We start from the raw sequence: 23902 nt of genomic DNA on the forward strand, positions 1-23902 counted from the left end.
ATACAATAATGAGAAAAAAAATATATATATATGTATATATATATATATATATATATATATATATATATATATATATAGCGAAAAGATATACAACTATAATATATTACTTTAAAATACTTTGAAACAGCGTCTTTCATTTACCTAACGAATACGAATGATGTACGGCCACTGGAATGATTTTCAGGTATACAGCCTTTTATTATTATTGTCTTTGTTTGCTACTTGTTGTCCTCGTCATGTTTTTTTTCTTCTTCCTTTTGTTATGTCATCTTCCTTTAGTGTTTATTAGGGAAGAATTAGATTACTGTATCATTAGACACATTTTCAACGACAACATCAGCGCTGCCAACACCACGGCCAAGACGGTTCATTTCGCCATGTATTGAACTAACGACAAAAAATTATTGTTGTTATTATTATCTAACTATAATTCTTCGCAGCTGTGACGGCTACCGATCGCTGTTTGACTCACATATACCTTGTGCTCACTGTCGATATTCCACCGTCCAACTACATGGATCTCTTTGCATGGCAGCCGAACGTCCTGATTTGAATTAGTGACTGAAAAAAGCATATTGACAAACAAGGAGAAATGTATATCTAAATAAGCACAGATCATAGGTCCGACACTACTCTCAGACGTGATAAATCATTCTCGGCCAGTAATTTGCGTAAGGCATTGTTTTTGTCACCGTAAAAAAATAATAAACTAGATAATAAGTAGAAAAATCTCGCTCTGATCCTGCCATCGACAGATCGCATCAAGCGTATCACAGGGTAAGCAGCACGAGATAACTTTTCGGTGCAACAAATTGCCTCCGTATTCAGCTACGGCTTACGTGTATCAGCGTAACTTTGCTCTATTCTGCTCGAAGTTCCCGCAGGTTATGCAAATGAAAAGATTCAACCGATAGACATATCGCCTTCGAAGACTGCTTAGTCGACTGCCACGTAATTTATCTTCGTCAAAAAGAGTAATCGAGGCTCTGACTAAATTGAGGGAAATAGGCAAAACTGTTGATGCCGTAAGTCGAGCAAAGTGATAACAGGAAAAGAGCGATTTAATAGTGCAGTTATGACACTTCATTATGGAAAACAGAAACCAATTTCGAATTGTCGTACAAAAGACCATAGTCGATTTCATTAAGGTATATTCATACGTTCATGTCATGTGTCTCGCAACGTGATTCATGCAACAATATGGAAAAAAACTCTATACCTTTTCCATATGGAAAGTGCACCATCTAAATTCGAATATACCCTTATGAGTCGCTTCGAAGACTATACGCAAATGAAGACATCTATTTCAGCGTTGTTTTTGCGTACGCTGTAAGTGTCCTCTTCGACGGCCATGTTGATTCCACATAATTTCTGTCGAATCCGATAATAGCCATCTTCAATTTTAGATCTAAACTATTCACGGATACGTTTCGCATATCTCTTTTGCGAACAAACGGGTACAAACAAACGGATCGACGTTGTTGTCATAGATATCCTGTCGACTTCTGCTTAATTACGCCCCGTACGTAATATTACGGGTTGAAATTTAGAACGTGCGGCGACCGTAAATATTTACTGTGGAATATATTTTCAAGCAGCTAAACGGCTGGTATGTTTTAGTAGTGCGTTGTTTTGCTTGAATACTTGTGCCTTTGCTTTGGACGCTTTAGATATTCACGATTACACAACAGTTCGTAATGCATGAATTTAATGACTTTTCTAAGAAATACAGTAGTACGACTCTTCCAGCGTAGCCTATATTTAGGATGTAACTACAAATCTGCTTCTACTTACAACAGGAACGTCTTCTAGGCAGTGAGCGGGCTAGCCGCGATTTTTGCAGCTCATGTTTACTTCGACAAGGAGATTTTTCTCGTTAGACGACCTGCTGCTCCACTCCTAAAAAATTTGAAAAAGATAAAAAGAAAAAGAAAGGTATCGATGAAGCCTGGCTTTTTAGAGGGCATCCCTCTGACTTTTATTGCTTATGAGGCGTAGATACACACGTCCGAGGCCTTCGTGAACCTTCCATGACGTAGTACTCATATTCGCATGAAAATTTTTCACCGATTCCATAACCGAAACAGAGTGATCACTGAAAGTGCATTTTGAACGACCTTGATTATTTTCAGGCCCCGCACTGTGCTCTTGTCGGCAGATTTTGTGTTAACCTGTAGCGGAACTTACTTCTACTTTTTACGCAGCCGCGTAATTGCTTGCGATGCCGCGCACCGCCGATTTCGGGTAGCCAAAAAAATTTACTACGTTTGCAGGGATCATCATGAATGAAAACATTAGACGCTAGCCGATCTTCGGTCGATAACTAAAACATCGTTTTCACTGTGGCGGGCGCAAATTTCTCTCCTTTGCAAAACATACTCTTCGAAACGAGCTTCTGTTTAGTAGTACAATTTTCGGATGAACGCATTTGTATAGCCGCGAGCGACCAGCCGAAAACAATCTCAGTTCAGTCGTAGCACTCTATGTATGTACTGTGGATCTCGCATAAATTTCCCGTATCGTTTGGGTGGCCAATTCTGTCAAGATTCTATTACATAGTATGCATTTACAATAAATCTTTATTCCATTGCAGTACAGTCCACAGGAAAGAGCTGACTAGAAATTGTAACGTCAATGACAAAACCTGCTAATTCGGATCCTGTGTATGATAATACCGCGCTAACGTGTACGGTCCTGTCTGTTCTACAGGGCAAAAATGAATATATAAGTAACAAACACAAGTAAAAAGTTTGACGGTCAGACCATGTAAACAAGTTAGCATAAATAGAACACTAGCTGGTTCATTATGTCTAATGTTAGCTGCTCAAAACACGCGAGGACGAGAAATCCCACATAAAATTTATAGTATACAATATTCTGGGCTGTACCTGCGGACGATCGATCCCGAGTTCAATTTAAGACTCCCACGTAAACGTTAATGCTGTTCATGTTGACAACCACAAGCCAAACTTGCTAGCAACAATTATTAGTGAATATTTATTGATTGGATAAGCGCGAAACTGGAATATTACCACCGCACTAACTGATAGCGACTAATCGGTATCACTCTTGACCTCCTAATAGTAGGAGATTTGTAACAGAGCTTCGGATTGGAGTCCTGGTCACATCGAGCGTGTAATGTTGCTAGTATGCTAAAACACAAATAAATATTCCTGCGTCCGCATATGTCCTGTGCCTAATGCATAAAAGCTGGTGCTTGTCTTATATAGAGAAAAAGTCTTTTTGGTAGGAACTGAATACCAACATAGGGCTGAGACAAAAAAAAGTTCCCTTACACAGATATCGAGTATATTTCACACCTATGACGTCTAAGATGACCAATATGAAGCTTATAAAACTTGTGCAGCGATCGACTGGCGACGAACTTACTTAAAGATAACGCATTAAATTGACCGATCACAAATGTGTTCAGGTCGAATAAAAAAACCTAGGTTTTATTAACGCTCAGTCATTATGTACAAAACCAGGTGAAGTACCGAATCACGTATAAAATAACGAATCTCTTTTACTGATTTTTGTAGTTTTATTGCTCGAGAAAATACTACTTGTCGTTTCGGTCATAGCTATTTCAGCGTATGCTAAAGTCTGTTGGTTATTGAAATCCTTTGGATGCAGATTATAACATTAAACATGGTAACTCTTCGATACGATTACAAATCCTTAGAAGCAGAAGTTACTGTTTACCTATGCATACGCTGAATATATTTGCTAGATTTCAAAGCTTGATGAATCTGTATGGAGCAGGCGTCACACAGACCAGGCCGTCTTTTTCCAGCAAAGGAGTGTCGATTCTAAAGATTACTACTATTGAACTTTGAGCACCTTTGAACATGCACAAGGGTCTTTTTTAACGAGCTTTCAAAAAGCGTTACTGTTTATGGCTGCCGTGTAGACCTGGTATTTTGCATTTTATCAAGCGCTAGTTAGACAAAAAAAGGTAATAGATTCAGATTAGTTTTTCTTTTTAATCACAGCTTAGCCTGTTCCAGAGCTACGCTTTTCAAAATGTAGATTGCATTTCATTGGTATTATGGTATCGCGTTATATTCCATGAGCTGAATGGGCCAGGGCGCGGTGGCGGTACGAACCAACGCATTATGAGTATATATGAAATTGCGGTCGATCATGACTGACCGTGGGCAAATCTTTCTACCACAACTACAAATAATTACCTTAACTTTTATAGGAAGGCTTGGGTAATGCCGCTTACGCGATTATCGAAACGCTTTTGTGGCCAAATCGGCTTTGAAGGATGCTGCGAACATTTGTTAGTGTTTCATCTTACTTCGCGACTAAACGCTACTTCAAACGTACCAGTGCTCCAGGCTTCCAAAATCTAGCCTTACACCAGACAGAAAATAGATGAATCCATAGGGAATTGTTATTGTGTGTCTTGCACACTATTACCAATTTGTCTATCCAATTGAGAACTGCCATTAACCCAGTTTCGCCTCTCTAGCAGGTTTCCGTAGTATGTAATTATAGTGCGCACGATGTAGCACAACGATCAGCTGGTGATTCTATATCATAGCTGATAATGTGACGACGCGTATTAGCCAACACTTTGTAGCATGGTGTAGCATCTTCCTGTCCAGATATACATACGCGAGCATCTTTTACACATAAAATTTAATGTGACTGACGTTCGAGTCACGCACGACAGATGCAGATTTTTTTTACAAAATGGCTCTCCAATAGACTGAGAATGCTGAAGGAACTGCCCTATGAGTTATAAAGTGCTGGGCCGTTCTATTACGAGTAGTCATTTGTCCAAGTAACAATAGTTCCTCAACGTTGCATCTGTTGGTATCTTTGCCGTAGGTAATTGCACCATTCATGGTACCCTATTTGAGGGCTCAGATGTAGGTGCGATGGAACACAGCCGATTCTCGTTCGCCATCGGTAATGTATAGGTCTAAAGTTGCTGATACTGTTTAAGCTGATGATGGGGTATTCGAACACTTGACCAAATCTAGTGCCCTTTTTGCGATAGATCTTCATGATCTTGCTACACACAGTTTCCAAAGCACCTTCAAAGCAATAGGATAGTTCCTCCTTATAATAACGTGTTTCGGTACATAATCGATACTGGTAGCCATGTACAGCAGTTAGAATTGCTTGTCAGCTTTATTTCAAGTCCAACAGGTTCGTCCTTAAAACAGTCTAATGCCATTTGACGCTCGTCACGGCTGAACAGCCAGTCGCGTTGTTTGCATGCGACAGTCAACGTTATCAGAATAGGCAAATGCACAGTAGCGTAATCCCAACGTTTGCGGAATTGGGGGCATTTCGTGTTCGGTGAATCTACGGCGCCACCAGGCGCCATTAATCGATGTGTATCACGCATTACCGAAACTTCCCAGTGAAAGGTGAGTGCGTAGAGCGGTAAAAGCTAATGAAAATCTCTGACGAAACAGGTATACCCTAGCGAATTCAATTTTGATTTTTTGTTCGAAATATTGTACGGGACTTGCGCGATATCTACAGTAAAAAGTTTCAAGCCTAAGTGAGAATAACTTGCTTTTCTGAAATAGGATGGCAGCAGAACGAATCTAAACCCGCTGTCCTGAGTTAGACTCCATGTCTCATGGGAAGAACTAAACCTTAAGCAACGCTGTTAGCTAAAAAAATCTTTTGGTTTGGTTAATTTCGGTGAAACACAATTGTTATTCTATTAATACACAAATTAATTCGTAAACATTCTATAACAGGAAGTAATATTGTCTATAGCGCTCTCCAATGGTAGCCTACATTGAAATAAAACAAGCCGACTTTTACAAAGTTAAAAGGAACATACTATAATTTGCTGAAGTGTGATTTTAGAAGTTAATATTTATCAAAATCTCAAGAATTTATTTTTCCGCCATATTTATTTTTCGACATGCGCAGTAAATCGGTATAACAGCACACGTATTGGTTAAACACCAGTTATAGTGAACAGCAGTAGTAAATATTACAATGTGTCGTGAGGAGACAAATAAACTTGTGTCCATTTCGACTAGTATATATACATAGAGGAAAAAAGTAAGCCATTCCAAGTCGGCCAAACTGCGGCAAACTATTCACACATATTCATCCGCTACTCCTGGTATTAAAGAAAGCTATTTTTTTTTAGAACTAGACAGCTTATTAGGGTTTAAAACAGTGCATCGTTATCATCATTTGAACTATTACCCAATGTATTCACGCTGGGCGAGCCTCCACCGATATTATTAGTTTCCTTTTATGTCCGAAATAGACGGTCGAGGTTATTGCCGAAAAAAATTTCCAAGAGCCAAACTCACAGGCTTGAAAAGACATTTTTTACATAGAAATTAACGGTCGTTTTGAAGCGAAGAATGTCAACTGTCAATTGAACCGTCTAGGTAAGCTGCAATGGTTGATCATTTTAAGACTTTCTGTGTGTTTTTTTGTACCTCTTGGTAGACTCTTCCATTTTTGGAATTTTTGTCGTTATGTTACTCCAAACCTTAAGTTTGTCCTGATGACACTTAAACTGAATTTAAATATACTAATATCTTCAAACGATATTTTGAAAATGGCTAGTGATTTAGATCTTATTGAAAGTGTAATAGCAATGAACAATGGTTATGTAACCATCAGCATATATGGCCGTCAAAAATAAAAATTTTAGGGCATAAGAAATCGCTATCCTCCTTTGAACAGATAACGTGTTAGTAACATCTCCTAAGAAAAAATGTCGATCAAAATTGTCCTACAAAGAAATATGTACACTTTAAGTGGCCCATCTTTGATAGTATAGTGATACTTGAATACAGAAGTACAGTACCTGAATTTACTTAGAAATTCATTTTACCGTGCATTGGGAAGGAGTTTGCGTTTTTAGCAAACAGAGCTTAGTACAATACTATCGTGATATAAGGGTAGATTTTCTTGAGAGTCTTCTAAAGTGATGGGCTGGACGAGGAGGGCCTATGCGATACCCGTAGCCCGGATCTGACGCCGATTGGTTTTTGTCCCAAAGACACTTGACATCAGAAAACCAACAATACTAAAAGATATCAGAGTTGCAACCAATCAAGAAAAGACCACGACTCCAAATGTTGAAGTTTATAAATCGACACCGTTCTGTAATCACAAATGTATTGACCTGATCGATAATAGCTTGAAACATGCGATTTTAAATATTAATTATATGCAAATATTGAACCAAGTTATAATCAGTTAAAATACATATACATATTTCTTGAAACACCATGTATAAATTTCCTATAGATGGATAGATATATATAGACAAGATGTTTAAGTTTACTAAATATATATGTATACGCATTAGCCGAGTTCGTTTGTGGTTCCTGCACTTAGGCTCCTATTGTTTTAAAGCTGGTACCTCAACATCTAGTAGATCGCTCAGAATGACAATATGTGGAGATCGATGAAAGCTCTAACGACAGCCACGGCTGACCTATATGGTTGCAGCCCGATCGAATTGCGAAATCCATTAAAAGGTCATTATGATACCCAAGCTACGCAAAACCAGCAGGCATTTCTAGACCTTAACATGTCTTTGTTGAAATGCATTCGTTCTGGATCCCACTATACGTATGCTACCTGAGGCACTTCATTACAGAGCCTAGACTTGGTTTGGTACAATACACGAGTGAATGTCGATGTACTCTCTACCACCTTTGTGCACGCCTACAGGGAACCCTCCACTAACGCTGCCGCTGGCTAAATGGCTTGTTTCTTGCGGTTCATCTTTTCTACAACAGGAGATTCTGCCTGAACCTGCAAGCGTCCGACTGACAAACAATAGCAGCTGCATGTGGCGTAAAGCGGCCGGCCGGCGTTTAGTCCTGTACCCGTATTATTGCCTTTGTAACCTCTAGCCGTCGTCCGTTGCCTCAGCAGCGCAGCCAATAAACGTGCGCTTTTTCTCCTCGTTTTAGCGGCAGGCGAGGGTGTGAACCTGGCTTGTCTTTCCGCTGGTAGCTGATTTGGCCTACCGTTTAGCAGCTGATCCATCCCTGCTTCCGGTGATGTTTCGTCGCGGCAAACAGGCGTTGCAGACAACAAACTACGCAAGTAGCAATTGCAGTTGCTATTTTTCTAACGGCTAACTGCTATATCTGCAGGCATTAGAATCGTATTACTGCTGCGGGTCTTGGATTGTCTGCTAGATGCTCACGGGCAATAATGGGATCGCACGATGAACTTCCCTTTCCCGATCGAACCACCTCAGGCGGAAGTAAATTCACAGACCTTTAGGCTCTTAAAAACCCAACGGTGCGCTGCTGTACCGGCGCCGTGGCCGTCTTCCATCGTCAGCTGGTCCGTCGAATGACGCTCCTCTCGAAGCCTATTGAGACAATAGCCTGAGTTTGCTAAAACGAGTGCAACATTGCCGAACAACGGTCAACAACAAAGTCATGCTAGAAGTGTATCGCTCTGCCCTCCTCTCAAAAGTTTCATTCTATCATTCTAGGTAATGGGTGTATCTACCTCGTTGCGGAATAGATAAGATGCCCAGGCATGATCCTGTTGTTTCTGAAAATAGATCAGTCGCTGTGTCGCTTGATTTATTTATAGAACTACAAAAGGGAGAATGATGGCCTTGTTCTGTCGCCTATCTGCTTCGTACGATACAGATTAGAAGCTGCCGCTCGAATATTCGCTAGAATATACATATGTTTATGCCGATGCTTGCGCGTGTCAACACGATACGGTTGAAAACACGGTTTTAGAAGCGGTTGCGCGAGTGAGAACCGTGTAGAATAAGTCCTTCGAATCATTCAGATACGAACCTATACTTGAGTTGATATGTTGATCAGCTTGCCATTTCACATGCTAGAAGAAGGTGTTTAGGGAACCTAAGGCTGCGTTAACCAGCCTAACCAATAAAAGGTGATCAAGCTTAAAATAGTTACGGTTATTTCTGATCACTATTTAGAAATACGATCATCTGTCTGGGATTAAGTTGCAGTTGCGGTTTCCCTTAGGATTTCTTCAATTGCTAGAATGGGTTTGTTGTGCTGGTGCACAATCAAGTCTACATCTGTTAAAATAATTAATCATGGAGCGTTCGCAGATGATTTCGGCTCGTTCGATTCTTGCTTCCGTTATATCCGAGAAGTTCTCGATGAAGCTCACGCGCACCGAGGCCTTGCCATTCCAATCGATAGAGGGTTCGAAAATAGACTTGAGTGGAATTCCGCTACGATCCAAAAAACCTAAATATACAGAATATATTACAAAGATTTCCTTCCAATGTCTACATTCGGATTTCAGTGTTGAAATATAAATGGCTCTAGCTGTGAAACACAGAATTCGATCTGCCGATTAACTGATCTTCGCCGGATGCTCCCATAGAAATCTTACGCAAATTCATGCATCCTGCTGATGGTTAAAAAGTTTTACGCAGATCGAAATCGATGCACACTGTTTGATCGTTTGAGTAACACGTTTAAGTCAAAGATCAGGTTTTGCTGAAATTATGAAATGAGGGCCATGAACTGCATCTATCCGTTGTGTCCAAATTATATATCGTAGCTTTTTGTTAAGCTTTGTTGTTGGATGCATGTTTTATAATGAGGTTCCAAATCGTGTCACGGTTCGACAAAATAGAACACAATTAGTATTAGCTAGAACAGGGCATGGATGCATCGTGCCAAAAGTGATCTACATGTCGATCCCAAGCTCCGCTCAGACGGCACACTGGTGAATCTCACTGAGCGTTCTCTAGCAGCAACTAACTTACGCCTTCATCACTAGATTTTTTCAAATTAAGTTCACTTATAGTTGGGTTCGAGCAATTCGAAATTTATTTACATATCATTCATTGATTTGCATGTGTTCCAGTTCTTATAGAACGGTAAATACAGCATTGATAATCAGTGAACTTACGATATAATTATCTCCGTAAAAATTTGCCCAGTCCAAATATAATATCTGAAATTGTTTCACAGCTATAGCCAAAAAGCATATTCATGACCACCTGTTAACTTCCAATAATACTCTATTTCAACAAGAATTCTCAAGTCCGACATACTGGCTGCTGCTCAATGTGTTGTACAGACCAGTCGGTCACCCAATGAGTCAGTATGCTTTTAGATTTCTTCAGTGCCACAGAGCGGAGCTATAGAAAGCTTCCAGTGGAAAAAAACTCAAATATACAGTTAGTAGACGGTCGAGGTTAGAGTTAAAACAGTATTCGTACTAACAGAGAATGAAGATTCTTTTCTTCTAGGTAGCCATTACTAGACTAATTTTGCATCGTCTTATCTTGCTATATTGTTTTTCAGTATTCATTACTAAATTTTTCCAATTTCTAAAGTAAAATGAGTACGTTCGTGTTTTTTTGTTAAGAGTAGGATACTTTAAATTGAACTTAGCGTACAAGTTGTTCAGAATAGCGTTCGCGTGTCTGTTAGTAATCTTTGTTGTCCCGTATTGGATGGAGCACCCTTGGTGTTCGTATACAACTATCGTATAACTATATTGAACTGGGCAGCGTCTCAGGCAGCAAAGCGTAGACAATCAAACTAGCCTACTAGATAACTGTGAAATAGTAGACTCGACTTTCTACCCAGCTGGTTCTGTCGTTTTGTTTTTGTCGAGTAGCCAATTATTCTCTCTGATGAGCCCAGTTGCTGTTTAGGAAACTCATTTCACAGCTGGCATCAACAGTAGCTAGCCGACCAGCTGCAGAAGTTTCGAGTTTACCCCCTATTGCCAAACAAAAAAATATGTAAGAAAGGTATTGTAGATTTATTGATGTTTCTACTATATGTCGATCATGTCTAAGGTAAAATCAACAATTTTTTGCCCCTAGTAAATGACTTATTATTCTGTCAGCGACATGCAGCCGTAACAAGCGCGGCACTTTTCGAAACTGTAACTGATTGTTCGCGCCAATTTTTAAGCGTTTGAAATTTACTGCTATATAAATATCAGACTAAAATAACTGTTTGGACCTATAGAAAGTACAATCTACGTGTGTAACTAACTATAAAAAAAATAAACCTATGAAAACGTAGATATTCATTCTCATCAAACTCGAACTCTTATTGAGATCATCAATGTGCCCAACGCGTCGAAATCAGGTCGATATATGGATCCATGCTTGTCAAGTCTCCGATAAGAAAATTACAACGGGCGGAAATAGATTTCCGACAAAAATTTCCTGCCACTTTTTCCGCGTCTGTCGGAGGGCGCGTACTGCTCTGCTAGTGGTGACAAACGTCCTTATAACTACCCGCTCCGATGCCAAACCGTATGAGTTTCAAGTCGACTCCCTGTTTATTGTGGTAAACAAACGAAAAGATTGAGGAGTTCAAGTGTAGGCTAGGAAGATTTGACAATAGATGATAGGGAGTCCCACGGACGAAACGACAACCTCCTTGATTGTCATAATCATATTATCATTATTAATATAGACATCAGTTATCGCAACGCTATATTTTAATTGGTCCTATTTTAAAAACGGGTATTGAACTATCAGCGAAAAAAATCCATCATTCGCCATTCTGCGCTGGGGAGCGGAGGAAATACGTTCATCTAGTTTGTACTATTCACATGTAAAATACGCACAGTTTTGAAAAAGACCAGAAGATGGCGTTACTTCATAAGGATTTTTGCATGTCTAGGGAAGTGATAAGAGGTGTCATAAACCTAGATTTTTGGTCGTTCTTCTGCTCGGCCTAGAGGGAGCCTTCGATTCTCAATTTTACTACAACAGAAGTCGTGAATTGCATACGTTCGGTCACGCATAAGAAATTGATGCACATTTGAGCACAGAATTCACAAAAAAAAAAAAACCTGAAATCGTATTTCATCAATCGATAGCCTATTCTGGGTGTACCTGCATGGGAAGAATGAGTTTTCATTGTATAGGTATTGATTGATTTAGGTTCACGTTCGGCAGATCACGCTCTAAGGATTGTTCTTTTCGAAGCTATTCTAGAAAACGCGGTTTTGAATAATTTGGAGCTAAATGGCAAATATACTTTGAGCTGCTTATTATGATTATAGCTTGTAAATATTACGGCTTAAGCTTTTTCATGAATATCTTCATTAAGAAAAAATATCCATCCATATTATTTACTGTAGCAACGAACACTGATACCGCTTTTTTCCTTATTGCCACGATATTTGCCTTTGGATCAGCATGTTTTAAGCGCTGCATTGGTTATAGGAGTCGAACTATTTTCGCAGACGTCGTATCTATACAGTACGGTGTCATTACCTATCAGCCAGTTATCTTATCCTATAACTTTGTTAGTTTTCCTATCTTCTTATCTGTCTATTCTGTCGATTCAGTCTAACCCCGTACGAATTAAGCAGGCGCTTGCACTAGTCTATAGCACATTGCGCTATGGCACGGATGCAACTCAACGCCTCGGCAGCGCACGCCATAACCGCGCCACCATCTGTACTACTTAGTTTTTTTTTCTAGCTCGTTTGTCGTCTATTCAAAAGGTACTTGCGTTTTTTCTGCCTACCGTTTTCCATCACCGTTCACCGTGCCACCTGGACAAGTCTCTTTTTTCTAAGGTCACCATGCCACTTTGCCTCCCGTAAGAACTGAATAGATTTATACGATACGGGGCTAGCAGATCGCAGTGGAGTTAGATCAGATATGGACTACGTAGATGATTTACATACAGGAGCAGACAGATTGGCGCTCTTTTTTATGGCACACTATTGATTCATAATGTGGCAGCCCAAACAGTAGTAATATCAAGAGTATCGAAGGACTGTTATAGTATTCCGTGTACATTAACTGGCTAATTGATCTGGTAAGCGTTTCTGTCTATGCTTTGGTAACCAACGTGCATTCTCTTGACTTTTCGCCTGGTCTATGACGCTCTTCGTTCTAGAATTTGTCCTTTGCGCGTAGCGATGCTGTGTAAAAACGTTGTCCACGCTCTCTAAGGGCGACTAGCAGGTGATGAAAGAGAAAAGTTGCCTTCTCAACTGCGCCTACTCTACCTGCTACAACGGGGCCTGTAGCGGCGTTACAGCAGCCTGCAACGTCAACCACAGCCATAGCAATGACAGCTTTACCCTCGCACGAAAAAGCTAGAAACGGGATAACTACATATAACACGTCCGTTGATTTCATCCGTAACCGATAAGAGCCCATCTTGCTCTCTCGAAGCATTGCGCCCGGCGTCATCATCAACATAGTTACTAGTTCGCGGATGGCCGGCGCTGATTTGAACTCCGACGGGAGGCCGTCGCCCATCACAAGACTGACAGTTCTTGTCGACTTCGCAACGGCAGTAGTCGTACGAGTCTGATCAAAAGCGATTTCAGTTGCGTTATTCAGTAGGGACGTGCACCTCAGCAAGTGACCATCTATTGTGCTGTAGCAGCTGACGTTCTAGCCGCGAGCGTTTCCTCATCGTATACGTTATCTGTGCTCAAAAAAGAAACTGTTACATTTCGACGTCTGCTCCTGTTTGTTCGATACTGCATTCTTATTTCTTTCTTGAAACAAACCAGATCTGAACTGTGATAGGAACAGGTACGTGGCGAAAAAGCAAGTTTTGTCTATCATATTCTTATATTGCATACAAGCATGTTCGCTTGTTCATTGTAGTGCGTCCAAAAACTAGCTAATAGTTCCTGAACTATCTACAAGAGGTACATTTATTTATTATATGGCGTGTACACTTTTCCAACCTATAGAATAATTAAGCCCTGATTAACGGTACGGCAAAAACGGCCTTCACGCATAAATGTCCCAAACCAGCCTGCAGGATCAGATAAAGAAAAAAAAAAGTCTTCCCAAAAGCAGAGATTATTAAATTGTTCAAAGTAATATCTAAATATGCTCGAAAATTCAGTATTTTTTTTAAAAAGACTTTGAGTTTATTTTGGTAAACCTGTTCTGAATTGTTCAGGTTAGCCTGGAAAAACCTTGTGAGTGTCACCATTGTTACATTTTGTAAAAAGTCATAAAATATTTATAGTTATCGTTTCTAGTAGCAAGAGTGTTGTTACGCAATGCTCTGACGCAATGCTTAATGGCGGTACGGAACTTGAAACAAAAAACACCAATTTCTAGTAGTGATGTTACCATAAATGACTATTAAACGTCATAGAAGGTACTAAAAACTTGCTTTCAAGATGTACAACCAGCCCCAATGGGTCGTACTCTTGAAAGAAGTTACAGCTAACGAGATTAAAAAGTAGTTAGAAATATTTGTTGCATACACACATATATATATATATATATATATATATATATATATATATATATATACATAACTGCTAGCCGTGCCCTTATGCAACTATTTCACTATTATTTGGTGTTTTCATTGTTGTTGATTGACTGGTAGGTGACTCTGGTGGAACGTCCTAGTTTTTCTCTCCAATTGTTGCCATCGAACATTAACGACCTAAGAAAACCTCATGGCTGTAAGGCGTTGCTCGTACGCCGGTATGCAGCAACAGCAGCAGTTAATAGGACCTGACGGTATTAAGAGGGCCATCACGGGAGTTTCAAATATCGACTCACTCTGGACAGCCATCTATAGCCATCAGCAACAGCAAAATCATGTATGTAAAGGAAAAGTCAACGATCTCGTGTTAATAATTAATTGTTTCGTTAATTATCGTAAAATAAACATGACATACTGCATTCGAAAAATGTACGGGTAAGGCGTCTTTCTAAGGACCGAACATATTATTTAGGTGCAAGTCAGTCGATTAGGTTTCTTGCCACTGAACACTCTCGGTAGGTAGATAGAACACAGGTAGGTAAAAAGAACGAAACGGGTACTACGTAGAAGCCGGACGATCTGGCGTTGGTACAAGGTTTCATCACTATGTTGAGATACTATATAAAACTCTCGTAAAGGTTATTTATGAATTTCGTCACGTTAAATAGAAATAAGTACTGTAAGTTTAAAAAAAAAAAAGGCTTCACAAAGAGTGAGTGATTCGTTCGTCGAGCAGTAGAAGCGGTAATTGGAAGGATGTAATTACTATAAGCCAACCCAATACGTCCTCCACAGCACCGCTATGTCGAGTTTGACGTTTTTAGATTGTTCAGTAAAATATGTTATTAAACAACGGATCGTTACGATGGGTAAACGCAGCTGCTTACGCCGGGTTCACAACATATTTCGCTCGGTATCATTGTTGCAGCGTTCACAGGGGCCATCTCGCCGAGCAAGTCGGAGTAACGACGTTTCCGCTGATATCATCTGCTCTCAGCAATCCGTCCTCAACGCGATGGACCGTTTTGTTAAGGTAAACATAATCGTTTTTCTAAAATCGCTAAAGCAACTAATAATAACTTAATCGGCTATACAGTTTTAGATTATGGCCATCGATTCCTTCATCTGGGAGCTAGCTTCTTTGTAACCTTCAACTATCAAGCATTACCACACACTTTGACCGTGACAATCTAGCACAAAAAATGTGCATAACCAGCGTCTAGGACAGGCACACCCTATTGAGCTTCTTTGTTCCCTATCCCAGTTTACTGCCACATGATGCTAACCCTGTATTATAATTGTGTCGGTGCCCATCTGCGGGTTTGGGTGCATACAGGCCGTGAACAATATGGACGCAACAGTCCTCGTTCCTAGCCGGTTGCGGGATATGGAGATAACTGAAGCAGATAATACAGCTGGAGTTATCGGTGCCGGAGTTAGTAATCCTCCACGTCTTCAGGCTGACCTACACTCGTGCTTTGCGATGCTGCACGAAGCCAAGAACGAACTGCTGTGGGGCACCGGTAATCCAGCAGTACCTCACCTCTCCAACGGAGGCTTCATGGGTCACCTCTCTAATCTAGGGTCGTCATCCCCAAACGCTGCCCTGCGCGTACCATCGGTAACGAGTCAGGTGGGTCGGTCTGGGTCAGTTAACTTGAGCAGGTTGATCTACGTTCTATTAACTGGCGGCGCAAATATGACAAAATTGAAAAATAACAACCCGAAAAAGTAATGCAAAAAATTGGTAGCTAATCGGCTGCCTGTATTCAGGATGGCACGGGTACAATCTAGTAAGTACATGCATCTTGATTGACCGCAAAAGTTTCTTGAATCAAAAGCTTTTTGTTGAATAGAACTTTACTTACAGAAAAGGATGTTTGGATTACCGAATCGCTTCCAGCTTACTACGAGCAGTAATTGCATGGAATACGATATACGTTTAAATGTAGTTCTTAACTTTAATTGCATTTAGCAAAAACCTGGTAACAGACTAATTCTCTATTTCCAGTATAATCTTCTTTGGTAATCTATTGTTGGCGCATGAGAACTTCAACGAATTCCCACTTTTTTTTTAAATTTTTCGCGCGAGTCCTCTATCGGCCTACGCTACAAGACTACTACATGCGAATATTGAAAAACCTCTTTGTTCCTTTCTTATGCTTGTAGCAGTTACCATTTAGTATAATTGCGGTATTAGTGCCAAGTCCCGTCTGGAATAGATCAAGTGACAATGTCTTGGCGTGCCGATTCTTTTAAAATATATTTCAATTGATAGAATTGTTGCCGCTTTCAACCTTCACTAATGACTGTCCTATTACTATAGAAAAATTGAGTCAGAAATTTATCAGTCAGAGTCGAGAAGGTGTGACGATGACGCTACAATAACGTAATTGCCGTACCGACAACCCCTGATATGACATGGTCGTCACAGTTGTAAGAAACGTTTTCCGAACTGCGAGATCGCCCCTTCATTAAAGCGAAATTATTGTTACGTACTACGATCGTTATTTGTTAAGAATCGTTGTAGTTTGTAGGCCTTCTTGCAAAAACGAATTCAACGAACACCGAATTAAATGGGCTGTTTTGTCGCAGAGTTGGACGGTTTTATTTTTTGTAACCATATTTAATGTTACAGTGGCTAGATCTCTCGTCATGGCGTATATTTTAAAGCTTACGGATCCTGTGCTCGCTTTCGTATAAACTGGTTTTTCGTACTTACGGCGATGCCCCCTTGCCTATAGTTAGTTCGTACAAGACCATATTACTGCGATAGAACTTCAATAGAAACGGATAAAAGAATAAGGAACGAGTGAATGCTGCGATACCTACACGAAATATCTATCTATAAATTGTCTCCTAATATGAATTTCTGTAAATACTAGCTATTCACTATAAGCCGCAGCGACAAAACGGCATCTGGCACAGCTAACACAAATTAAAACTCCCCGTTTAAATTTTTTCCCGCGCTCTAGTCATAAATTTTTTACTGCTACTGAGTTCTAAGATAGCCGATCCTCATAGACGGCAACCTATTACAAATCGTCATATAGATCAACGTCATCATTTTCACCAATGACAGGACACACAGGCTCGTGATCAACATTTTCTTTTAGCAGTTCATCAACAAAAAACTTCTCCTCAGACTTTCTTGACTCGGTTTTCTCCTGGAAACCTGCCTTAGCTACGTTCTTGTTAATTAGCATCTTGTTGTTACTTGATGGAACGCTAAGCGTAACATGACTATGACCTAACGGCGGTAACCTGGTACACTCCGTCATCGACGTTGACGACGACGATGACGACGAAAATCCACGCCGCGAATTCGGATTGAAGTACTTCTTTATACGAACCGGCCTTACAGTGTTCGTCACCGACCTTTCAATCGGAAACGTTGACGACCATGCTTGAGCTCTGTCATAATGCTCTGGCAGTTCATCGACTTCTCCTGAGACGTTGTTCAACGTCCTGTGGAAAGGTATTGTTGTAAAGCCACGTCTGGATGTACCCGGTTCCTCAATCGATTGACTGTGAATTTGATGACTTGATGTAAGCATTTGGTGTTGCACGGTATAATGTAGAGGCCATACGTTGTGCTTGATCATACACTCATAATAGATTCTTAGCTCTTCGGCGGTCCAGGTCATACTGTTAAAGATGTTGCTACAGCTGCTGCGGCGTTCTAAGCCATGCATATGTCCATGATGAACGCGCGACATTTGGACGTTACTATGCGTCTGTTCTGCTGACTGGTACCGCTGTTTGTGATAGTTGCGGAACCCAAATTTCTGCTCGTAAACATGGTTTCTAAGAAGGTTGTTATTGTTAAAAAGGCTATTATTGTTATTAACAAATTCGCGAAAGCAACCATAAAACAGTCGTTTGCGCAGGGCGCTCTCTTCCGACAGCTGTCCGCTATCGCCTCGGATATGCGGGTCCACTTGTTCGGGATGTTGAATATCTTGGCCACTATTCCACATTTCACTTAGCTCTCTGAAAATCACTTCCCGCATTCGTCGCTCCTTTAGCTCGACCTTTTTCTTACGGAGTCGGCGCCATTCCTCAGCCACTCGAGCAGCCTCAAGGCTGACGATTTCTCGCAGAATTCGCTCGCGCTTTTCCTTACGCTCTCGTTCGCGTTCGTCAATGTCTTCATCAGTAAGGATCTTGAAAAATATAGACGGTTTCGTTGTTGTCCTTTTAAAATTATCGCCTTTAAATGCGCCAGATGGCTCTACAGTGTCATTTTGATGATTGGCCGACGTGTACTTCGCATCTTTTTTCAATACTTCTCTGTCGTCCAAATTTTCTTGGGCAGAAGACCCCTGGTGTTCTTTTTCATCGCTACCCTGCATAGCTTGAAAGACCTAAGACCGAACTGATATGAGACAAAAATATCTTAATAATAATAAGTCAATGAACGAAAACAGTCCATTCATTCATAAAGGAAAATTAAACTAGATAAATCTATAGTATACTTAATTTCGAATCAAATTAGATATGAAACACCATAAAATATAACGTGAAGAACCAAGTTCATCAATCTTATAGGCTTTGAATCACATTTTTCAAGCACAGAAAAATGAAGCCATTCGGAACTTCAATTGTACCGTTGTTTTTATGGAGTTTAAAGTCCAAGTAATTTACCTGTACATCGTCTGACCTATCCGGACTGAAAGCTACGAGTCATTATCTTATCATGTCCGACTTGTTCCGTTTAAAACACGAACCTAAAACTTTCAATCTTCCATATTCGTGCCTTAGTGTCGTGCGCTCACTTGAAGGTCACTCCATCGGCACCCGTCTACATTGTCCGTTCTATCACTGCGCACTAGGTTCGTATGGCGGAGCTCGTTGAGCCGCTTCAAATGAACCTTTTACCTGAAAATGTCATCGTTATCATGCAGAAGATCTCTGTGTTCAACTGGGGCCGTCGTACAATCATGCCAATAATCTTCGGTATTAATTATCGTAAGAACCGAGTACTATTCAAGACATTGGCTAAACTTCGTCTAGATCGGAATTTTAACCCGAATCGAGAGTTTACCAGGTGGACATAATTGAAAAATCGCGCTGCGTCCAGCAACCGACGCGATGATGTGGCTTTGTTTCTTTGGTATAGCCATGAAGCGCGCGAGAAATTCGATTTTTGCTTTGTGCTCGTTATCGGTAAATTGTGAAGGATTTGCAACGAGTACACATATTTTACTGATACCGTTTACATATGTATATATCTATATCTCTTAACTAAGCTAGAAATAATAACATAGGATATATCGTGGTGAAGATTATACTACAGGTTACAATATATAGCGAATAAAACTATTTTACGTGCTTTGTTCTCGTTCTTTCCCATCAGCCGTCACATAAGCGGCAGGCAAGCGACGGATCGCTCGGCTCAGCTACGTCCTCCGATCCGGAGACAGATAATGACTGCTCTTCTTTGTCCGATTTCGCGGATGCCCCTGCTCCCGAAGGAGGGTCCGATAACACCACTGAATCGGTAACAACCACCGCGGCTCTTTCGAGCGCGTTCCGTGTACACCTGCACGCCCTTCACGCGATCTTGCAGCAAATGGCCGATTCGGCGGACTACCTTTCAAACCGATATCAGAACGAACTCGAGCCGAGCAATGGCTCCAAATGAAGCTAAGGCGTCGGAGATGAACCAAAAAGAGCTTGGAGCATTACTCTAAGGGAAATACCTTAAATTAGTTTAATTATATTATTAGTTTATATTGACAATTACTATAGGGATATTATAATGAAAATCATACTCCATTGAGGATTTCACTACATATAATAATAAAAGGACAAGTTCCATTGACATATGTATTATATGAGCTCATACATGGATATATTTATAACGAATAGGTAAGATATTTGTAAAGCGTTGGATAGAGCAAAAATTATACTTTCGCTTATAATTCTATGATCAACTGCAACGGGTATCTAAAGAATCAAAACTATATTTTATACTCTCCTCATAATTATCTGCCGCACTTTTATAAGCGTTACCTTATACGATACCTTTCACTATCGTTATTCTGAAGCGTACGATGCAATATCTGGGTCGCCCCAACCTAATTTTGCGAAAATTGTTAACTTGACAAATGTTAAAAAAGATACCAAGTGAATGAAATACAGTTAGTAAAAACAACTGATTATTCGTTTTTTTCCTGTTTTATTCTGTTCACCTAAGGCATAACTGCTAGGTAAGATCGTCTTTGTAAGCAAAAGTGCGGTAGGGGCTTAATGGCAGAGGATATTGTTGGCAATATTAGCTAGTTTAGGCAAATAACGATAATAATAAAGTACCACAAACACACGCACCGATGCACCCACGCGATCATATCGAAAAAACAGCGCAAAACCCTTTCTTTGGGGGCTGCCACAAAATTCCTATCTGTTACTTACACTAAGCAAATATATTAATATTTGTTTAGTGTAAATTGAATTTCAAGTATAACCCTGACCGGATGTATGTGTCCGACCGCTTTGAATCAAGAGATGCTGCCTGCTTTTAATAGAAGCATACTGAGCTGGTTTTGAACGTATTTTTGGATGAAGTCTGGTTTTATCTGCTTTCAAATAGAAATTGTTCGGTTGTACTGTTTTGGTATCATTAGTTCTGCACTAAAGTCACTGGTTTCAGCTGTTATGTTTGGCGCCGCTGCGGTGCTCGCTCGCTCGCGTGCACACATTTACATGCCGATACGCGTATTCCCACACACACACAAACACATACACACGCCTGTAAATATAATTATACATATTTAGATTCAATAAATCGTCAAGGAGTTATTTTAGCTACATGTTGTGTGATGCTGTTATTTATTATGCTATTATTATGCACACACACTGTGCTGGTAGATTAAAACTCCATTGATACTTGCTATGATTATGCGTTACAAAGCTTTTAAAACAAAATATATAATGAAATGCCACGAAAGTTACAAGAGGTAGAACATACAATAGTTGTATATTTTTTTGCTGTTGCATTCAGTGTATTTGTAGAACCATAAGCAATATGATCACGGTTCTGTAAGAAGTAAACGGGTAGAAAAAGAATGATGTATTTGGGGGGACCAGCTGTGTAGTGTATTCATAGCTATGACAGGATCAATTTGCAAAAACACAGACACAAAAAACCACTGCATCACATCCATCTGTTACAGTTAATACTCAAGGTCCATATATATCGAATATAGAAGTCGTGCTTCATCAACGTACACATATAAATAGGCTACTGATTGACAAAGCATGGTATTGAACTTGAAGTGAAATTAGTTTACAACATGGCGGCTATGAGTCAAGATACGGAAACAAGGCAATGTGTCAATTGCAGACGATAATATATCTCTAGAGAATTGAACTGGATCGTTATATGTATGATTAATATTGGATTGTCAACAAGTTTTGGCTATCTTCAAATCGACAGAAGAATAATTTAAGCACATATTTTATGTCTTTTCAAATAATAATTAGCAAAATTAAATATTTACGCATTTCGATAGATAGTCTCTTGCCATTGTTCTCGTAACCCATCACTCTAGTTCTTCTGTAGTCTCTGGACAAAGTCACTGTGACAAGTAGCTTTTGCAGCTCTCTATTTGAACTGAATTAGCACCATTAAAGGATTCGCGTTATACGGTAAATGCACTCAAGTTTCCCATCCAACTTCTTTCAAATCTCTGTCGGAAAGCCAAAAGATGTATGTGGGTTTGTATGCCACGGTAGAAGACGACGTCGTTTCTGTTTACTATTGCCGGTCAACTTTTTTTTTAATGGTTGTTGTAATACTATTAGTTGTCGAGGGCATAAGTCCTAATCGATTGTTTTCAATGAGGCGGCAGTAACTCATACGCACAATTACATTCCAATCTCGCCAAACACATAGCATCGCCTTCTTTGACGTCGATCTGGGTCTCGCCATAAATTATGAGGCATATATTTTAATTTGTACATTACTATTCGTACGTAACCCACTTGTCATCGCTCGTGATACACCGCTTTAGGCCTGGCTTGATTTCGTCGAATTGCTCTAGGGTTTCGTAGATAGGGAGGCGATCAAGTAAATCCTTCGGCGTCTACTTGTTTGGACCCCAGACAGCTCAAGCCCAAGTGTGGCGATTCCTTTTTCCTTCAAATAGTTTAAAACAGTTTGATGGTTGTTTAGTTCTTTGGCAATACCATGGCGACCACGTGTCGGTCTTACTCAATTGCGGTTTTGCGATCGTTCTGTCCCGGACATTATGAGGAAGGTGTTTCACACCGAAGCGTTTCGCAGAACGAAACAGAGTCGTCGTGTTCTTCAGAGACGCCAATAGCGCGTTCTGACCATCAACAGCGTACATTTTCGCATTTGTGCCGCTATTAATTTGATAAAATTATAAAATATAGTCAACCTTTAAGGCGCTCTATCTTGACCCTGAATACGAACATTCCAACAACTGGACACATTTACTACTGCCAATTCTCAACTTGCAAATGCCAGCCCGACCCAACTCACCTAACCTGAGATGCGTCACTTAAAAGGCATCTATCTAAAGAACGGTTAATACTTTTTCCACAGCCCGTGTACTAATCCAGTTCTCTGGGCAACAACAACAACAATGGCAGCGGTAAATAAAACGATCAGTATCTATCATATATACGGTATATTTTTTTCGCCTGTGTAGTTTTTCGTTTTCGGCGTACGTATATCTTAATGGACCTTGACATTGCTTGTCACCATGACATTATTTATCCTAGGATGATCGGATCAACAAAGCTGCGATTGTCTTTTACCACCTGGACCCAAGAGTTCGTATGGATGAATTTTTAAATGAAAACAATGCATGCGAAAACGTTATTAGTCAACGACTGCTCGTATCTCGTCACAACAGTTTTCGCTCATTTTTACTCTGAAAGAAAGTTGGTTTCAAAGTTCACGCTAGTTGCATGCACTTAAACGGGTTGTTTTGCTCCTTCAATGAAATATATGCCTAACGGCTTATGTACCGGATGTGCAACATATCCTATATAAAAACCAATTATTTCAATCAAGCACTTAAACGCAAAACTTGTATCTTGGTGTCGCCTAAACATCGCAGCACAATTATTTTCTGTATCGTTTGGCTTCAGGCTCTATATTAGCTTTGGAAATTTAGAAAAATCGTAGTGAAACAGATTAGGTTGACTAAATCAACACTCTCAAAATTCAATTAAAAATCGTTCTATATTAACATGCAAGTGTGGTTTGATTTCGCTAGAGCTCCGCCTTCTTGTCCGTATTATAGCGTAGCGAGTAATGTATATGCCTGCTGTATATGTTGCGCGTTTCCATGTTTTCTAGGTTCGAATCTGGGCAAAGACACACTGTTTCATGCTGGAAGTCAGTCGTATGACCGAATGCTCAGCGGCGTTGCCGGGGGTAAAACGCAGATATATAGAGCTTCGCCTTCTGTTCCAGGCCCTCTGCGGGTGTTTGGGGTGGATTTTACAGTATTTTTCGGTAGACTGCGGGCAACCATAAGAAAAAAATTGATTGGGATTAGCAATTTTTTCATTCGCGTGCGCCTCTTAGTCCTGTTCAGGGCCCTCACAAACGCATGTACATTTCTTGAGTCATTGAATTTTGCACAAGTGATTTGCGTAATAATTTTCAAAGATACTCCAGAGGTACCTCAGATGGAGCGTCGACAAGAAAA

The 23902-nt window shown here is 40.1% G+C and overlaps 3 protein-coding genes and 1 long non-coding RNA gene across 10 annotated transcripts in view; 1 reads left to right on the forward strand and 3 right to left on the reverse strand.

The window, feature by feature from the left end:
• LOC111265605 (uncharacterized) overlaps window positions 1–3393 on the reverse strand; it is an 8269-nt gene extending 4876 nt beyond the window's left edge. Inside the window, exons 1-3 of one of the 4 annotated variants that reach the window (XR_015313114.1) lie at window positions 2188–3224; window positions 1795–1899; window positions 479–561 (exon numbers count right to left, since the gene is read on the reverse strand). Coding sequence is in view for 1 of the 4 variants with exons in the window: in XM_086970563.1 (XP_086826689.1) it covers window positions 479–561; window positions 1220–1244 (108 nt within the window). In the remaining 3 variants the exon portion in view is untranslated. The other 3 variants (XR_002683542.2, XR_002683541.2, XM_086970563.1) reach the window with 3 other exon arrangements.
• Window positions 3394–5371: 1978 nt separating this feature from the next.
• On the forward strand, window positions 5372–20374 carry LOC111265604 (mid1-interacting protein 1A). Of its 2 annotated transcripts, none has more exons than XM_022842418.2 (5): window positions 5372–5390; window positions 14328–14547; window positions 15139–15243; window positions 15547–15843; window positions 19570–20374. In XM_022842418.2, the coding sequence occupies exons 2-5, from the start codon at window positions 14401–14403 to the stop codon at window positions 19855–19857; spliced, it is 837 nt and encodes a 278-aa protein (XP_022698153.1). In that variant the 5' UTR covers window positions 5372–5390; window positions 14328–14400; the 3' UTR covers window positions 19858–20374. The 2 variants fall into 2 exon arrangements, with proteins under 2 accessions (XP_022698153.1, XP_022698152.1); XM_022842417.2 differs by lacking the exon at window positions 5372–5390 and adding an exon at window positions 13182–13510.
• On the reverse strand, window positions 9781–12892 carry LOC147752783 (uncharacterized). The gene is made up of 2 exons (XR_015313115.1): window positions 12483–12892; window positions 9781–11276 (listed from the first exon to the last, which is right to left on the reverse strand). It is a non-coding gene; the product is annotated as an uncharacterized LOC147752783 (long non-coding RNA).
• On the reverse strand, window positions 16783–19635 carry LOC111265603 (uncharacterized). Of its 3 annotated transcripts, none has more exons than XM_086970562.1 (2): window positions 19546–19635; window positions 16783–19091 (listed from the first exon to the last, which is right to left on the reverse strand). In XM_086970562.1, exon 2 carries the CDS (start codon window positions 18563–18565, stop codon window positions 17246–17248), a length of 1320 nt encoding a protein of 439 aa, XP_086826688.1. In that variant the 5' UTR covers window positions 18566–19091; window positions 19546–19635; the 3' UTR covers window positions 16783–17245. The 3 variants fall into 3 exon arrangements, with proteins under 3 accessions (XP_086826688.1, XP_022698151.1, XP_022698150.1); XM_022842416.1 differs by having other exon boundaries at window positions 16783–18588; window positions 18941–19563; XM_022842415.1 differs by having other exon boundaries at window positions 16783–18588; window positions 18858–19563.
• Window positions 20375–23902: the final 3528 nt, after the last annotated feature.

The sequence above is a fragment of the Varroa jacobsoni genome, unplaced genomic scaffold (assembly GCF_002532875.2).
Source record: "Varroa jacobsoni isolate VJ856 unplaced genomic scaffold, vjacob_1.0 scaffold_993, whole genome shotgun sequence".
NCBI lineage: Eukaryota > Metazoa > Arthropoda > Arachnida > Mesostigmata > Varroidae > Varroa > Varroa jacobsoni.